Source organism: Nycticebus coucang, chromosome 1, assembly GCF_027406575.1.
Source record: "Nycticebus coucang isolate mNycCou1 chromosome 1, mNycCou1.pri, whole genome shotgun sequence".
NCBI classification, from domain to species: domain Eukaryota; kingdom Metazoa; phylum Chordata; class Mammalia; order Primates; family Lorisidae; genus Nycticebus; species Nycticebus coucang.
This window is the reverse complement of record NC_069780.1, coordinates 45,024,600-45,044,288: the sequence shown is the minus strand read 5'-3', so window position 1 is coordinate 45,044,288 and position 19,689 is coordinate 45,024,600. Positions and strand designations below refer to the sequence as shown.

At 39.6% G+C, this 19,689-nt stretch overlaps 1 protein-coding gene across 2 annotated transcripts in view; it reads left to right on the top strand.

Annotated features, from left to right (window-relative positions):
- The window catches only part of SEC24D (SEC24 homolog D, COPII coat complex component), a 129,292-nt gene that overhangs the window by 27,037 nt on the left and 82,566 nt on the right, over positions 1–19,689 (top strand). For both annotated transcript variants that reach the window (XM_053572074.1, XM_053572053.1), the window contains exons 7-8: positions 523–634; positions 7,232–7,359. In XM_053572074.1, coding sequence (XP_053428049.1) covers positions 523–634; positions 7,232–7,359 — 240 coding nt within the window. The remainder of the gene's footprint in view (positions 1–522; positions 635–7,231; positions 7,360–19,689) is intronic.

Below are 19,689 nucleotides of genomic sequence, written 5' to 3'. Positions count from 1 at the left end.
CATTTAATGACCTATAAGTCCACATGTGGCCTGAAGGCTGTAGCTTCTCTACCCTTGCCTTAGGTCATATATTATAAATCATTTCTCCTGAATTTAGTGATTTTTTTTTAGCCTTTCAGAGTTTTCTTTTTTTTGTAAAATGTTATTACCTTTAAACAATTATTTTCAATTTCTTTTTCTACCAGATTTTTTTTTAAAGAAATGCTCATCTGTGGTCTCAATAAACAAATTAAATAAAAACAAAGTTCTCTGAAGGGTCAGGTTCAAAGCTAAATTCTAATAGAATTTAAAAACTATTTGTCTGTAATTGTGAAAGCAAAGAAAGGTGGAACTAAAGATATGGTAGATTCTCCCTAAGAATTTGACCTGAAATGACCTGAAAGGATTTAGAAAATGTCTATTTTTCTATATGTGAGCAGTGAGAGAGGGAAAAAATGAGGGGAGAGGGAGGAGACTTCTTTAATTGGATGTTGGGAAGAGTCTTCACTTACTGTAACTTCCTCTTGATGTCTTATTTATCAGATCCAGGTGATTGAGAATGACAGAGCCACACGAGGGGGCCAAGTTTATGCCACCAACACCAGAGGCCAGGTGCCTCCCCTGGTCACGACAGACTGTGTGATACAAGACCAAGGTATTGATTTTTCATGGTATCTTCGATTGCGGTTTTAAAATTTCTCACCATTCTTAAAGCAAATACACTGATACCCTTTACCCCATTGTAGCTGATGATGGAGCAATTCACCATTAATCTCAGTCACCAAGGACTGAGAAAGTACTGTCAACTGAACTCTTTTCTCTGCTTGTTGAAATCTGAAGAGTTTCTGTGAAGTCTAGAGAAATATATTTGCTTAAGAACAATTCCTCACTTTTATTTATGTGTTTAAAGTAGTTGATACCCTACTTTGGTTTAGTTTATTTGCTACTTTGGAAATCATAGGTGTTTGAACTCTTGAGAAGTCAGCAGACCTGGTTCTAGCCCCAATTATGTGTTTTCAGCAAGTCCTTTAACATTTTGGATTCTATTTTCCCACTTTTAAATTGTGGAGAAGAGAGGCTGAGCTGTCTGTCTACTGTCTGTGCCATACCTGCTGCTGTAAGTTTAATATATCTGTCAAGCCTTGTACAGGTTTGCTCCAACCACGAGTGTATTACCCAGTCCTACCCTGAAAAAACAAACTGATGAAATCTGACACCCCAGATTCTGAATAGACCATTTTAATGGGTCATGTACTTAATCCTAGAAGTATAACATCATTATACAAACACGCATTTTTCTCATCTCTGAGTTGCTGAGGCACCCACATTGCAGCTGGGGATCTTCCCTCTCTTCGGTTCATTCTCTGTGTTGTCGTCAGAGCTAGACTAATTCTGCAGGCAGCACCGTGGGTAGAAAGAGCTTTGACTGTGACATCCAGACCCCTCTTCTGACGTCCACATGAGCTTTGCCCGTGTCTCCTCTCTGAACCTTGTCATCACCCCCAGTAATATGTGACCCCCAGATTTGCCCTGCAGAGCCGACGTAAGGACAGAGGTGACTCTGGGTGTGCACATGTGCGGGTGTGTGTACTCTCATGTAGGAAGAGGGGGTGCGACATACAGAAGGGTTTGATATAAATTACAGGTGTTGTTGGAATTGTTATTAGTATGACAGTAATTCAGATCACTTCATTTATTGTTCTAAAAATAATTTGTTTATTCCTCATTACTTACAAAATCAATCCAAACTAGTTACATGAGTTCATATTGTAAAGCTCTTAGGGTATGGTTGAGCAATATGAAATTGCAGATCCTTTTTTCCTACTATTGTGACCTACAAAAATGACAATTTTATTTCAACCTAATGATAAATGTTTTAATATTTATTTTAATAAATAATGTTTAATAATGTTCAATAAATAATGTTTTAATATTTATTTTACTTAATATTTTAAGTAAATATAGTGTTTGAGGCTCTTTTCAACTCCTAACAGCCTCATCTCCTACCTATTCCTTCCTTTACAACTGCCTTAAGTTTACTAAATTCTTCCTTTTTCTCCTCACCCCTCTGATCCTTACTTTGAGCTGCCATCTCTGCAATGGGCTCAGGACGGTTTGTTGTTTGTTGTCCATTTCATCCCTAGAAATTCACCTAGTATCTAGAATATAATGGTCATCCAGTAAATATTTATTAAACACATGTACTTAAAATACATAACTCTCATCCCTTTACTTGGGAAATTTTTAGTTCTTCCAAATTCAATTTAAATTTTCTCTTTGAGGCCTGGTGGTTCACACTTATAATCCTAGCACTCTGGGAGGCTGAGGCAGGCTAATTGCTTGAGTTCAGGAGTTCAAGACTGGCCTGAGCAAGAGCAAGACCCCAATCTCTACTAAAAATAGAAAAACTAGCTGGGTGTGGTGGCACATGCCAATAGTCCCAGATGAGCACTCTGGGAGGCCGAGGCAGGTGGATTGCCTGACCTCAGGAGTTCAAGACCAGCCTGAGTAAAGCAAGACCCCAGTCTCTACTAAAAATATGTGGGTGTTGTAGTAAGTGCCTGTGGTCCCAGCTGCTCAGGAGGCTGAGGCAAACGGATCACTTGAACCCAAGAGTTTGAGGTTGCTGTGAGCTACGACACGACAGCACTCTACCCAGGGTGACTGCAAAAATAAATAAATAAATAAATAAATTTTCTTGTTGAAATTTTCTACCATTGCTTCTTCCAGAGTGTTTCATACATATTTCGTGCCTGTCACGTTACATTTTACTGTGGTTTAGGTCTGTCTGTCTTTCCCCAATCTGTAAGCTGCCAGGAAGCCGGGTTCGACTTGTTTATTCACTCATCCCTGCACATATTCCGAAAACGTTTATTCATTGCCTGTTATCTGCTGTGCCTCTGTGGTAGGCCTGAGATTAATGATAAACTAATAAAAATATACAAATTAACATTATTGTGGTTAATACAGAGGTGGCAAAAAAGTATACACATAAGAAAGGAGAAGACGGGCGGCGCCTGTGGCTCAGTGAGTAGGGTGCCAGCCCCATATGCCGAGGGTGGCAGGTTCAAACCCAGCCCTGGCCAAACTGCAACCAAAAAATAGCCGGGCGTTGTGGCGGGCGCCTGTAGTCCCAGCTGCTCGGGAGGCTGAGGCAAGAGAATCGTGTAAGCCCAAGAGTTAAGAGGTTGCTGTGAGCCGTGTGACGCCATGGCACTCTACCCGAGGGCGGTACAGTGAGACTCTGTCTCTACAAAAAAAAAAAAAAAAAGAAAGGAAAAGACTATTAAAATTGTAATAATCAAGTCACGTTTGATTTCTGCAATTACAAGAGGTGTTAAAATATGACTTTCTTATGGGTATATACTGAATATTACAATATATATATATATATTTGCAGTTTTTGGCCAGGGCTGGGTTTGAACCCACCACCTCCAGCATATGGGGCCAGCATCCCACTCCTTTGAGCCACAGGCACCACCCTGAATATTACAATTTTAATATAGTTTTTTCTTTCATAAAATATATATACATTTTTTGGCCCCCTCTGTATTTATAAGTAACATGTCAAGACAAACTTCTAAGAACTTTATGTGGATAAATTCATTTAATCTCCCCTGTAACTTCATGAGATAGGCATTAATATCATATTTGTATTATAGAGTGGGAAACTGAGGCATGGAATGCTTAGGTAATTTACACAAGATATGTAGCTAGTAGGAATGTGAACCCCAGAATTTGGACACTAGCATCTACATACTTAACCTCCCACTTCACAGTATCTTCAGTAATAAAACATGGGGTTCTTTTTGTTCATGAGTGAATAGTTTGGCAAGGAAAAAGGTAACTAAATATTAGCACAGGGTGATACATGTTATAATGGAAGAATAGAAAGCATTTTCCATGGGAACTTAAAATGTGAGATCGCCAAATAACTGCCCTAACTTGCCTTGCTTGAGTAGGGTATGCCCAAGCTGAGTCTGAGTGAGCAAGCGTTAGCTCAGAAGAAGGGACGGGAGGTGGGGGAGAAGGTTGTCAGTAGAGGAGGCAGAACCCCTAAGCATAGCGGTGGGAGAGAGAGTGTGCATGGCATGCCGTTTTGTTTTGAGTCTCACAGGTGACTTTTTAAAATTATGGTTAAATAGCTTTCCCATCTTGTAAGATGGCAGGTGAAAAAGTTGAGAAGCTGGCTTCTAAAGAGAAGAAACCTGTTAATAAAGAGAAGAGACCTAAGCCCAAGAAGGGAAAGCCCCACTGCAGCTGAAATTCTGTTCTCGTCAGAGAATAGGCAGGTATTCCCGATCTGCTGTGTATTCCAGCAAGGTGATATATAAGAGGAAATACACCGTGGCTAAATCCAAGATTGAAAAGAAAAAGAAGGCGAAAGTCCTTGCCACTGTTACAAAACAGGGGACAAGAATGGTGGTACTCAGGTGGTTAAACTTTGCAAAATGCCTAGATATTATCCCACCAAAGATGAGGCTTGAAAACTGCTGCTCTGCTGCAAAAAACTGTTTAGTCAGCATGTGAGAAAACTGCAATCCAGCATCACACTGGGACCATGCTAATCATCCTCATTGGACGCCACAGAGACAAACGGGGGGTTTCCTAAAGCAAGTGGTCAGTGGCGTGGTGCTTGTGACTGGACCTCTGTCCCTCGATCAAGTTCTTCTATGAAGACTGTCTTTCACAGTCGTTTAGCTGTTTTCTCTCTTCTTTAACCTCCTTATTTTAGAGGACCCTAAGGCTCAGTACTTGACCATTGTCTTTTCTTTGGCCACAATGATTCCCTCAGCGGCTTTAATCTATTCCCTCTATGTGATGAGAACTCTCCAAAAGTCTATCTCCCACCCAGACTTCAGCCCAGTCTCCAGACTCACATGTGTAGTTGCCTACTCAGCATTGCTGTTTGACAGTGTAATAGATTTCCCAAACTGGACGTGCCCCAAACCAGATTCCTGATCTCTACACACCCATCACCACATCCTTTCCCTTCATATAATAGTCTTTGTCACTCCCTGGATGGCAACTGTAGCTTGTAGTTCCTCAGGCCACAGCCCTTAGAGTCACTCCTGACCCCACACCCTACCACACCTCGCTTCCCACCTGCACATCATGCCATTATCAAATAAAGTGCTGTATGTTCGCTTAGATCCAGAATTGGGCCACTTCTCAGCACCTCCGCTGCTGTCACACTTGTTCCTGTAGCAGCCTGGTGCTGCTCCTCTCTACTGCAGTCCCTTCACAGAGGAACCCAAGTCCGATCATGATGCTCCTCTGCTCCAGACCTGATGGTGGCTCCTCATTTCATTCCAAGGCAGAGGCTTAAATGATCACCAGAGTCTACCTGATCCGGCCCCTGCTGCTTCTCTAAACCCATCCCTGGTGGGGTTGTGCCCCACAGTGGCCCCACTCAGTGGCATAGGCCTCGTGCTGCCCCTCCACGAGGCCAGGCGCGTCCTTCTCCCAACCCTCATATCTGCCTGAGTAAATCCCTCGCCACCTCTGGGTTTTTGCTCAAATGTTACCTTTTTAATAAGACCTGTCTCATAAATATTCAGACTTTCAATCTCCCCCCAATCCATGATATTGCTTAACCAGTTATAATTTTTCATAGCACTTATCACCTTCTAATGTTCTATATAATGTACTCATTTGTTAGGTTTAATATTTATTATCCTGTGCTTTGCAAGAATATATGCTCTAAAAGGAAGTACCAAGGATAGTGCCCCTAATGTAGTAGATGTGTGATAAATGTTTCATGATTACATTCTTTTAGTAATATTATAATTTCATTTCAAAATTTATTTTAGCTAAGTTATTCTAGTGGTTCTCTTTGTAGGCTGGGCATGGTGGCTTATGCCTATAATCCTAGCAATCTGGGAGGCTGTGGTGGGTGGATCACTTGAACTTAGGAGATAGAGATTAGCCTGAGCAAAAGGGAGCCTCTGTCTCTACTAAAAATTGAAAAACTATCTGGGTGTAGTGGTTTACCCCTGTAGTCCCAGCTGTTGGGGAGGCTGAGTGAGGCAAAAGAATTGTTCAAGCCCAAGACTTTGAAGTTGCTATGAATTATAACGCCACAGCACTCTACCCAGGGCGACAGAGTGAGACTCCGTCTCAAAAATACAAAAAAATCCCTAGATATTGCCATAGATACTGTTTTAGCACTCACGTATGCTACAGAATAAAGATATTTGGTCAGAAAGCCTAGCATATATTAAAAATAGATTGGGGAGGTGAGCACTAAAAAATTACCTGTTTGGCACCGTGTGCACTATTCTGGTGATGGGCACTCTGTGTGTACGCCCTGACATCAGCTCTGTGGAATTCATCCATGTAACAAAACACATGTACCCCCTACACCTATTGAAATGAAAATGAATAGATAAATTAATTAGAAGTATATTTGCATGTTTTTAAAAATAACATTCTTTTATTTTTGACAGAGTCAAAAATACTGTTTCCCTTATTTTGACAGAGTCTGATTATGTAACCCTCAGTGGTGTGCTATGGCGTCACAGCTCACAGCAACCTCAAACTCTTGGGCTTAAGCGATTCTTTTGCCTCAGCCTCCCAATTAGCTGGGACTGCTGGCACCTGCTACAACGGCCAGCTATTTTTTGTGTTGTTATAGTTGTCATTGTTGTTTGGCAGTCCCAGGCTGGGTTCGAACCCACCAGTCCTGGTGTATGTGGCCAGCACCTTAGCTGCTGAACTACAGGTGCTGAGCCTAAAAATAATATTCTTACTAAAAGTAGAATTTTTTTAACAATTAGTTTCCAGATTTAGAAAAAAGTCAAATGGACAAAACATCACTTACTAATATGAAATAATGTGAAAATGTTTACCTTTCCCATAAAAGCACAAGAGGATGAAGAATTGATCATGATCCAAAAAGTTTGTTCTTTCATATTTTTGTGCCTCTTTCTTTTATTTATTCCATCGAATCTAAGCACCCTATATTAAGGTATATGCAGACTGTGGTTATGGAAAATAATACGATTAAAACATATCTTTGCTATAGTGTTTTAGTGTTTTATTTTGCAAGAAAGTATAGCATGCTTGGAATATACATTGTAGAATTGTAAGATACTATGTTTTGTTTTTTTTTTTTAAAGGAATCACAAAGAGTGTTTTACAGACAAGAAATAAGGCAATCCATTATCTAGAAGTACCTTTATGAATTTTAAATATCTTAGGGTGTACTTTTCCTAAGCCAGTTTTAATTGTATCCTCTTGAATGTTTCAGGCAATGCTAGTCCTTGGTATATCAGATGCACCACATACTGTTTCCCCTGCACATCAGATATGGCTAAGCAAGCTCAGATTCCACTAGCTGCTGTCATCAAACCTTTTGCCACGATTCCTTCAAATGAGGTAAGAATGATAAATAATAGAGATTCAGTATCTTATCAATTTCAAAATTATTCTTTTATCGTTGCTTTCTTATACATTATTCTGTAATATAAATAGAAAACTGTAGTTTACTTATATAATGCAAAAATATTAGTCATTCAATCCATAAAGAAAACAAAAATCTGACAAGCTTATGTATTTGGGCATCTTGTATACCAGACACTCATGGACTAAGTCACTTTATTTTATTTGAGGCAAACTTTGTTTATGATAAAATGTGCGTCAAAACATAGCCCATTATAGTCACCCTACAAAGTTATCTCTTGCCGTTTCCTGGTCAACCCCTACCCTTTGGCACAAACCCCCTTTTCTGGCAACCACTGTTCTGATTTTTTTCTGTGATAGACTTGTTTTGACTATTCTAGTACTTCATATAAATAGATTCATAGAGTATGCACTATTTTGTGCAAGGTTTCTCACACTCAGCATACTGTTTTACAGAGCCACGTATTGTGACATTTGTCAGTAGGCTGCTTCTCTTTTTATTGATGAACAGTATTTCTAGGTGTGCATATACTAGTTTGCTTATCTAGTTTTTTTATTGAGGGACATTTTGGCTGTTTTCACTTTTTGACTATTGTGAATAAAGCTGTTCTAGACAATATTACATAAGTCTTTTTAGAATTAAAAAAAAAAATCATGTGTACATAGTAGTTGGGTATCTTTATAGGGTACATGTGATGTTGTTCCAGGTATACACTGTGGATGATCAAATCAGGTATTTGGGGTATCCAGTTCTTTGTGTTGGGAACATTCAAATTCCACTTTTTTAGTTATTTTGAACTATATTCTAACTTATTGTTGATTATAGTAACTTTGTTGTGCTATCAAATATTGTTCACTTCATCTATCTGACTATAGTTTTGTATCCATTATCCGCCACCACTCCTCCTTTACTTCCACTGCCTGCTACCCCTTCCCAGCCTCTGGTAACCATCATTCTACTCTCTGTCTCCATGATGTCAACTGTTTTTAGTGTTTAGCTCCCCCATATGAATTAGAACATGTGAGATTTATCTTTCTGTGCTTGACTTATTTCACTTAACATAATGTTCTCCAGTTACATCCATGTTGTTGTAAATAACAAATTTCATTCTTTTTTGTGGTTATTTCATATGCTGTTGTATATGTGTATTACAATTTCTTCATTCATCCGCTGATGGACACTTAGGTTGATTTATACATCTTGGCTATTGTGACTAGTGCTGCAATAGACATGAGTATGCAGGTATCTTTTTGATATCCTGAATTCCCCTTCTTTGAATATATACTCAGCAGTGGGATTGCTTGGTCATGTGGTAGTGGCATTTTCAGTTATTTGAGGAACCTCCATATTGTTCTCTGCAGTGGTTGCATTAATTTATATTCCTACCAACAGTGTACTGGGTTGCCTTTTCTCCATATCCTTATTAGCATTTGTTTTTGCCTGTCCCTTTAATAAAAGCCATTTTTAGGGTGAGACCTTATCTCATTATAGTTTTGATTTTTGTTTCTTTGATAACAAATGATGTTGAGCATTTTTTCATTTGGTCATTTATATGTCTTCTTTTCAAAATCTCTATTCAGATCCTTTGCTAGTTCTTTCATTATATTATTTGATTTTTTTTCTTACTGAGTTGTTAGAGCTCCGTGTACACCCTGGTTATTAATCCTTTGTCGGATGGGTGGTTTGCTCCCCTTTCTGAGTGGCTTGCCTCTTCCTTCTGTTGATTGTTTCTTTTGCTATGCAGAAGCTTTTGAGCTTGTTAATTGATTCCTGGTTGTTTTGTGTTCCTCTTCCTTCCTTCTAATTTCCTGCCTCTTTTCTTTTGTTAAAAGTCATTTTTTCCCCAAGCAGTGTGTTTTAATTTCTTTCTTTATACTGTTTATGTATCTGTTGTAGGTTGTTTGATTTGAGGTTATCATGAGCCTCGCAAAAACCGTTTTGTAAACAATAATTTTAAACACAGGGAATTCTATCTTCAAATAAAGAAATAAATTAATAATCAAAAAGAAGTATAATAGAAATTCTGCTGTTTAATTCTGTCCCCTGCTTTTTAACTGTTTGTTGTTTCCATCCATTATCTTTTTATATATACTGTCATTCAGAGTTGCTGTTGTTGTTTTCGATAGTTTTGTCTTTTAGTCTTCCTAATCTAGATGCAAGTGGTTTAGACACCACAATTACACAATAGAGTATTCTGTATTTGTGTCCTAGTTGCTACCAGTGAGTTGTATACCTATAGATCATTTCTTATTCATGAATGTCCTTTTCTTTCCCATTGAAAATTCCTTTTAGCACTTCTTGTAGGGTGGGCCTGGTGTTGATGACATCCCTCTACTTTTGTTTATCTGGGAAAGCCTTTATTTCTCCTTCATGTTGGAAGCATATTTTTGCAGGATATAATATTTTAGGACTAAGGTTTTCTTCCTTCAGCACTTTGATAATTCACACCACTCTTTCTTGGCCTGTAGAGTTTCCACCGAGAAGTTTGCTGCCAGATTTACTGGAGGTCCTTTAATGTTCTTTTATTCTTTTTTCTTGCTTCCCTTAAGACCTTTTTTTTTTCATGTGTGACCTTTGGGTATTTGATTGTTAAATGTCTTGAGGTGGTCCTATTTGGATTAAATGTTTGGTATTCTATGATATTCTTGTATGTGATTTTTTATATCTTTCTTTAGGTTTGGAAAGTTCTGTCTTATTATCCTGTTTCCCCGAAAATAAGACAGTGTCTTATTTTAAGGTGTGCTCCCAAAGATGCACTAGGTCTTATTTTCGGGGAAACAGGGTATTCCTTTGAATAAACTTTCTACCCAAACCTCTATTTCTACCTCCTAAGGCCTATTACTCTTAGATCTTGAGGCTCACTACTTCTTTCTCCTGCTTATTCAGTTCTGCTATTGGGGGATTGATGCATTTCTCAGTTTGTCAACTGAATTCTTAAGCTCTAAAATTTCTGCTTGACTTTTTTTTATTATTTCAATCATTTTGTTAAATCTCTCTGGTAGGCTTCTGATCTCCTTGTCTGTGTTGTCTTTAGGATTTTTGAGCTTCTACAGGACAGCTATTTTGAGTTCTTTGTCTGAGCAGTCACCTGTGTCCATCCCTCCAGGACTGGTCACTGGTACCTTACTCAGTTCCTGTGGTGAGTCATGTCTTCCTGGATGGTCTTTCTACTTGTGGGTGTTCATCGATGTCTGGCCATTGTAGAGTTAGGTATTTACTTTAATCTTCATTGTCTTAGCTTGTTTGAACCCATCCTTCTTAAGAAGGCTTTCCAGGTATTCAAGGGGAATTGAGTGTAGTGATCTAAGTCTTTGGTTATTGCAGCTGAATCTGCACTAGGTGCCCCAAGCCTAGAAAAACACTGTGACTCTTGCAGACCTCAGGTGGTACTGCCTTGGTGGACTCGGGTAAGATTCAGAATTCCTGGGTCACCATGCTTGGAGTCTCTCACTCTCTTTCCCTCTCTGTGCTGGGCCGCTGGAGTTGGGGAGGGTGATGTGGGCACTCTCTCATGGCCTCTGGTACCAGGTCATGCCTGAAGCCAACCTTGTTCCACCCAAGCCCATAGTGACTGTTGCTTGACTGCCTGTGATATTTATTCAAAGCCCAACAGCTGTTTAGTCAGTAGGTGGTAAATCCTACCAGGACTGAGTTCTTTCCTTCAGAGTGACATCTTTCCTTCTGGCCCATGATGGATCCAGAAATGCCATCTGGAAGTCAAGGTCTGGACTCAGAGGCTTCAGTTACCTGCTGTACTTGTAGCCAACTGGTACCCAAGTTAAAAAACATAGTCCTCTGAACTTTTCTCTTTCCTTTTCCAGTGGTACTTGGTACTTTACTGTAGCCAACTGGTACCCAAGTTAAAAAATAGTCCTCTGAACTTTTCTCTTTCCTTTTCCAGTGGAGGAAGATTCTCTCTGAGCCAAGGGACCTACAGTTAGGAGAGGGTGACACTGGCACTGGCTGGCTGCACCTGTTCATATACCACTGGGTTACAGGCCCCCTGTGTCTTCTGGCTGGGAGCTAGCACAGCTGCAGTAACTGCCCAAGGACTACAGCCTTTGTGGCCTGAGTGACTAACGAATTTAGTATAGACCCTAAGTTGCTTTTTGTCAACCAGTGGTGGGGCTGGCCAGGTTTTGGGGTGGAGAATTTTCCTCTGGCTGAGCTGATCTAAATGCTCCCCAGGAGCACCAGCAGAATTCTGCCATACGCTGTGTTTGTTCCTTTCAGAGGAAGCCCTGAGTTTCACTGTAATGTCCCATCATCACTTTACTTTCCCTCCCCAGGGGACTCAGATTCTTTCTGCACTGCATGTGCTGGTGGAGCACTGCTGGGAGATATGGAGGGGGGTGCAGGCAAGGCAAGATTATCTTTCCTGCCTCTTCAGTGGACTATCCTTGATACAATATTAAGACCAGATAGAAATATCCCTCACTGATTTTGGGTTCTCCTGAAGATGCTTACTTGCATAGATAGTTATTGAAATTGTTGTTGATGAAGTGAGATCGCTGGTAGAGGATTCCAGTGGCCACCTTGCTCTGTTCCTCTCTCATACAAGTCTTTCCTTGGACACATATTCACTATTGCTGGGTTAATACCTGTGAATGGATTGCTGGCTTGTTGGGTACATACTTTTTAGTTTTATAAGAAACTGGCAGATCATTTTCCAAACTGATTGTACCATTTTATAATCCTTCCAACGTAGTATCAGAGTTCTAGCTGTTCTCCTTAATCTCCGGCATTTGATGTTGTTAGCTTTTTAATTTTAGCAAATATTATGAGTGTCTAGTTGTATCCATGAGATAGATTTTTATTTTAATTTTTATGCTTTTAAGGTAAATTTGATGGCTCATGCCTGTAATCCCAGCACTTTGGGAGGTGGGGGCAGGAGGATCACTTGAGCCCAAGAGTTAAGAGACCAGCCTGGCCAATATAAGCAAACGGCACCTCTATAAAAAACAATTTAAAAAATTAGCTGGGCATAATGGTGTGTGCCTGTAGTACTAACTACTTGGTGGGCTGAGGCAGGAGGATCACTTGAGCCCAGGAGTTTGAAGTTACAGTAAGCTATGGTAAGAAAATTGCACTCTAGTGTAGGCAATGGAGCAAGACTGTCTGTTAAAAGTAAAAAAACTAATTAAGTAAATCAATAATAAATTTTATTCCTTGAAGAAAATTTAATTGCAGAAGGGTACAGCAACTAGTATAACACTCGCGTACACACTGCCTATCATTAAAAAGGGTTATTACTTTGTCATATTTGCTTATCGTAATTTGTTAGAGAATATATTGCCAGACTTTATGGCAATATATCAAATCACCTTTAATCTGGCCCATCCTTTTTATTCCTTTCTCTCCCGGGACAAACACTATGATGAATTTTATAGGCATCCTCTGAGTGTTTTTGTATGTTGACGTCATATGCAGGTATACATAATAACACCTAGTATTAGTCTTTGCTTTTTTAAAGAGTCAATTATTGTACTTTCATGTAAGTAAAACAAGCATTCCAAAAATGAAAACAGCATACAATAAAAAATAGCTATCTTCCTACCTTTGCTATCTCCCCTTTTCAGACTCCCCTGACAGGATCTTTGTATTTCCTTCTAGAAATATATACCATCATATAAGGGTCCATTCTTTTAAAAAAACACACCCATATATATTTTATAGCACAGCAAACATATTGTTCTGTACTTTTCTTTTTTTTTTTTTTGAGACAGTCTCACTATGTCGCCCTCAGTACAGTGCCATGGCATCACAGCTCACAGGAACCTCAAGGGTTTAAGCAATTCTCTTGCCTCAGCCTCCCAAGTAGCTGGGACCACAGGTGCCTGCCACAATGCCCAGCTATTTTTTGTGGCAGTTGTCATTGTTGTTTGGCAGGCCTAGCCTGGACCAGCTATTTTTTTTTTGTCACAGTTGTTTAGCTGGTCTAGGCCGGGTTCAAACACACCACCTTTGGTGTATGTGGCTGGCACTGTTACCACTGTGCTACAGGCACCGAGCCTGTACTTTTCTTAGCTAATATGTCTGGCACTCATGCATATTAGTACCATTAGAACTGCCTCATTTTTAAAAATCTCTGGGTAGCAAAATATATGTATTAATAAGTGAAACGTTATTGTAACTCTGTATACTGAATTTTGTGATGCCTACAGATTTCAAAAATGTGACACTTATATGAATCCTAAAACCAAGAAAATGTGTTGCCATAAACATCCCTAGAAGAACCACTGACACAGCTTCTCTTGAAAGGAGGGGGTTGCTACAAATGTGCGCCCTGTAGTTTACTTGTTCCTCTGCTGTCTGAACCTTCCTGTACTCATCTTCCATTGTTTCTATAGTTAGGAGAAGATAACATTTCTACTTTGAAAGAAAACTGTAGAATCTATAAATAAAAAAATATTGTAGGCCTCAACCTTATTGTGTATTCACATTGAGGCTGTATGGGATTTCTGCCCTGAATAGTGCCAGTTTGGGGTGCACCTTTCTCGTGGTGTGCATTTGCATGGTTTCAGCTAAAACCACTCCTTATGAGAAGGTAGACTCGGGTCACACATGCATGGAGCAGTGGAAATAATGAACAGAATCCGTGACTTTCTTCTTTTTATCACCTTCTTATTAACAACAACATTATTCAGTAAAACCTTTTGGAAAATAAAACCTGATATTTTATCTTTTGGTTGAAAAAAAATCTTTCAAACATTAGTCCAAGCCTCTCCTAAAAATGTATATACATGTTTCATATGTGCATGTATGTGGATATGGTCTCCATGTTTCATATGTGTATGTATGTGGATACGGTCTCCATGTTTCATATGTGCATGTATGTGGATACGGTCTCCATGTTTCATATGTGCATGTATGTGAATACGGTCTCCATGTTTCATATGTGCATGTATGTGGATACGGTCTCCATGTTTCATATGTGCATGTATGTGGATACGGTCTCCATGTTTCATATGTGCATGTATGTGGATACGGTCTCCGTGTTTCATATGTGTATGTATGTGGATACGGTCTCCGTGTTTCATATGTGCATGTATGTGGATACGGTCTCCGTGTTTCATATGTGCATGTATGTGGATACGGTCTCCATGTTTCATATGTGCATGTATGTGGATACGGTCTCCATGTTTCATATGTGCATGTATGTGGATACGGTCTCCATGTTTCATATGTGCATGTATGTGAATACGGTCTCCATGTTTCATATGTGCATGTATGTGGATACGGTCTCCATGTTTCATATGTGCATGTATGTGGATCTGGTCTCCATGTTTCGTATGTGTATGTATGTGGATCTGGTCTCTATTTTCCCAAGTTGTTGGCTTGAGTCAAACACCACCCTCCCCCAGCACGAGATCTCTTTTCCAGGGCTAACGTGTGCCGCATTTCCATCTCTGTGTTTTCCAAAATCATAAACAGATGAGGTTAGAATCGTAGTTTATTTTTGGAATCTGACTTAGGGAGAAGCTCTACTTGTAAAAATAACACACTCTATTGTTTTAATGTTGCTAGAGACTCAGCATACAGACTGTGTAAATGCATTTTGACAGTACTATTTTCTCTCTTCAAGATCTCTCTGCAAAAAGCCCTTTCTTTTTCCTTAGACCTAAAGGTCTAAGGAATTACTCTGCCATGTACTATATTTAAGAAGATTGCTGTCCTTGATGGGACAGTGTCCCCGAGTTTGAATGAAGACATTTTTTATTTAAAGACATACTTTTATTTGTTGAATTACCAGGGGTCCTCAGACTTTTTAAACAGGGGGCCAATTCATTGTCCCTCAGACCGTTGGAGGGCCGGACTATAGTTTTAAAAAAAAAAAAAAATTAACAAATTCCTATGCACACTGCACGTATCTTATTTTGAAGTAAAAAAAAAAAGGGAACAAATACAATATTTAAAATGAAGAACAAGTTAAATAAATCAACAAACTTACCAGTATTTCAATGGGGGAACTATGGGCCATGAGATGGTCAATGTCCGGTTCCATATTTGTCGCTGCTAGTCATAACAAGTGATGCAAGTGTGCATCCGTTAGTATAGATCTGGTTGGAGATTTCAGATGTTTCATTCTGGAAAAAGTCTGTTCACAGACATAAGTGCTGCCAAAGATGGTTGCCATTTTGAGTGCATGGTTCCTGAGATTAGGATATGTCTCAGAGGGGAGAGATGCATAGAAATTAGGAAGGCTGCTTGACTTGAATGCGTCTTTCACAGAGTCACAATTCTGCAGTTCAGCCAGTTCCATTTGGTAAATCGTATCCACATTTTCAATGTCAATAGAAAATGAGTTCCAGAAAAGCTGTATGTCCTGTTCATGGAGATGAAGCTCTTTAAATCTAAATTGGAACTCCTTTTGCAACTTTTCCAGTGAATCCACACATGTTTTATTTGGGAATGCAACCAATGGATTTTCTGCGAACAGATTTTGAGTTGTGGGGAGATAGCAGAAATTTTCCTCCTTCACTTGTTTAATGAGGAGGCCTAATTTTACTTCAAATGCTTTCACATGTGATTGCGTACCACAGATGAGCTTCCCCTTTCCTTAAAGTTGCACATTGAAACTGTTGAATAGCTCATTCACATCTATCAGAAAGGCAAGGTGCCATTTCCATTCTGCATCATTGACCTCTGGTACTTCTTTTTTTTTTGAAAGCAGAAAAGCTGTAATCTGTGGAAGTAAGTCATAGAAATGTTTCAAAACTCTCCTTCGACTCAGCCAATGGACTTGTGTGTGGTACAGAACATCTTCTTGGGCAACATTTAGCTCAGACAGAAATTCCTGAAATTGTCTGTGGTTTAGTGCATTACCTCGAATGAAGTTAACACAAGATACTACAGTTTTCATAACAGAGTCCCACTTCAGTGATTTACTGCACAGCGCTTGTTGGTGGATGAGGCAGTGTATAGCTATTTGATGAGAATGGTTACGTTTGTCCATCTCTTGGTTAATGCCAGCAATTACTCCTTTCTAAGACCCTGCCATGCTAGGAGCACCATCAGTTGTCACACTGGCTAGTTTTGCCCAGTCCAGCTCCAAACTATTCACAGTTTGGCAAACCTTTTCGTAGATATCCTCTCCTGTAGTTGTTCCTTTGATACTTTGCAGTGCAGCAAGCTGTTGTGTGACTTTGAAATAGTCATTTGTCCCACGAATAAAAATTAGAAGTTGTGCAGAATCACGAACATCATCCCTTTTGTTGAGTGCCAAGGAAAAATAGGAAAGTTTTTTTGCAGAGTTTTGCAAATGCTGATGCAAATTGTCTCCCATTTCTTCAATCCTTCGTATAATTGAGGGTCCTGAAAGACTCACTGTACTAAATAAATCGGCCTTCTCTGGACACATCTCTTTGGCAACAGAAAGAAGGCATTCTTTAACAAATTCTCCCTCCACGAATGGTCTGCCAGTGCACGCTATTAGCTTGGCAACTTGAAACTCGCTCGCAGTGATGAAGTATTTAGCTGTTTCTTCTTCACAAAAATATTTTGCTGAGTTGTCAATGTATATTTCAGTTTTAATATTTTATCTTTTCTCACTTCTCCGACCAAACAATCATATTTACATTTATGTTGAGTTTGATAGTGTTGATGCAAATCATATTTTTTTAATACAGACACTATATTCTGGGATATCAAACACACAGTTCTTTCCTTGTACTGCATGAAAAAGTAATCATAAGTCCACTGTTCTTTGAATATCCTACACTCCGAGTCAATTTTTCTCTTTCTTGATATCATTGTTTCCTAGGGATTCCAAATTGCTATTAGCAAAATACCAATATATATATACAGCGCTACAAAAACAATATACCAGCAATAACTTTGCCCACATAGAAAAATATAGACTGCCCTGCCCATCAATGCAGTCTGATCAGTGTCCATCAATGCAGCCTTGCCAGTCCACATTATTTCAGCCTCACCAGTGCCCATATTGGTGGAAGTCCACTTTTACCTCAGGCTCACACTACCCTGTGTGAACCGCACTGCCATCTGTGAACTCTCACAGGAATCTGATCGCATGGGTCTTCTCACTGCAGGAAAAAAGAAGGTACATATGCCTTTTTTCTTCTGAATCTAATGCAAGTTAAGCCATACAAGCATATGGCTGAACTTGCACTGCTCAGAGATCGCAACAATGTGAACCAGGGCTTACACAGCACACAACATACATCATACACAACTGAATAGCAATCAGAATATAAATGCACTTACTGTCAATTAAATTGGGTTTCCTACTCCTCTGCTGTCTGCAGAGCTGGATTAAGTTCCAGTGGGGCCCTAGGCAGATTACCAGTTTGGGGCCCCCATGTGATAACACTGAGCACTGACCATTTGCATTAACACTGACCACTGACCATTTGTGATAACACTGACTGCTGATAATTTGCATTAATACTGAATGCTAACAATTTGTGTTAACACTGAGCACTTACAATTATCATTACCACTGAGCACTGACAATTTGCATTAGCACTGAGCACTGACTATTTGCGTTATCACTGTGATGCAACCCCCTTAGAAACCACCCCCAACCAACTAACCAACTTAAAAAAAAGGCTCTCCTAACTTCAAAAAAAAAAGGCACCCCCATCTGCAAAAAAAAAAAAAAAGACCTCCTAACTTCAGAAAAAAAAGACCCCCCCTTGACCGCAAACAAAAAGGCCTTACTAACTGCAAAATAAAAAAAAAAAAAATAGACATTCTAACTTCAAAAAAAAAAACCCAATAAATCCTAACTTGTTCTTACCTTGGTCCTTAGGCAGCAGCAGGCTCTGCATAGGCAACCTGGTGACTCCTCCATTATACCAGAGACTGAGAGGAGGAGTCGAGAGAAGAGAGAAGGAGGGGAGTCAGAGAGTAGGAGGGGAGTCGGAGAGTGTGGGGCACATTCCACACATGCACACTATGGGCCGGGAGGAGTGGGCTGCTAAGCAGGACAGGCAGGGCGGCCAAAACACCCAGCAGGGAGAGACAGAGAGAAGGAGCGGAGTCGGAGAGTTGGCTTGGCGCACATTCCACACATGCGCACTGCAGCCCGGGATGAGTTGGCTGCTAAGCAGGACAGGAAGGGTGGCAAAAACACCTGGCGGGCCGGATAAATGTCCTGTGCAGGCCGCATATGGCCCACGGACCGTACTTCGAAGACCCCTGAATTATACTTAGAGCTTAAAAAAAAAAAAAAAAAGGACTGTGGAACTGAATGTGTGGCTCACACCTGTAATCCTAGCACTTTGAGAGGTGAAGGTGGGAGGATTACTTGAGGCCAGGAATTCAAGATCAAACTGGGCAACATAGTGAGACCCCATCTCTAAAAACTAAATAAAATAACGACTGTGAAAAGGATGCTAACATACCAGAAGAAGTTCCTTAGAGGTATGCACTCAAAAAATGTCTTCCTCTTTGGGTATAAAACTGGACCTATAGTTGGAAGAGCCACTGTCATGAGGAAAACACATTGCTGCTACACTTTACTCATTAGCTGGATTAAAGTTCATATACTATCAAGTAAATGAGCCTTCTTGACTGATTTGCCTTTCATGGTTTCCATCAGGGGATATCTTTTTCTACAATGTAGGTGGGGAACATTTTAGTTTCCTTTGTTGTTTTCCTGACCTCTAGTTTTGGAGTTAATCAAGTCTTAGACTCAGGATCCTCTCTCTTTAGACTCCTTATGCCCTCCAAAGACAATAATATTATCTGTAACAGCAGCTGCTAGTACTGATGAGAATAATAACAGTCAAAATTAATGGCTTAATGAGCACACTTACAAGTTTGGAAAATATTTGATTATTTACTTACTCCTAACATCAATCTATTTGTCACCCCCATTTCAAATATAAAGAAATTGAGGCACAGCATTAGATAACTTGTGTTTTTGTTTTTGTTTTTGTTTTTTTATTAATAAGAGAAATGTTTATTTTCAAATACCATGGCTGTGGGGAGAATCCTATGAGTGATTACTCTGTTAAATAACATGTCAAAGTCAACAACTATTAAATAGCAGAACTGGGATTCAAACTCTGGCAGTTTGACACTGGAGTCCTTAACTCTAAGTTACTATGTTGTTACTCTCTCATTAATTAATTCATTCATTCATTTCTATGTCTTCAGCTTCATATTCACAGAAGCAAATACCTCTCTGAAATTTTTCTTCCTGAGTATCTCATAAAAACCACAAATTTAACATGTTCTAAAAGTGTCATTTTGATCTCTGTGCTCCAAACCTGTTCATTCTTCCACATATCAATAAATAGCACTGTCATTTATTTGACTGCTCAAGCCAAACAACA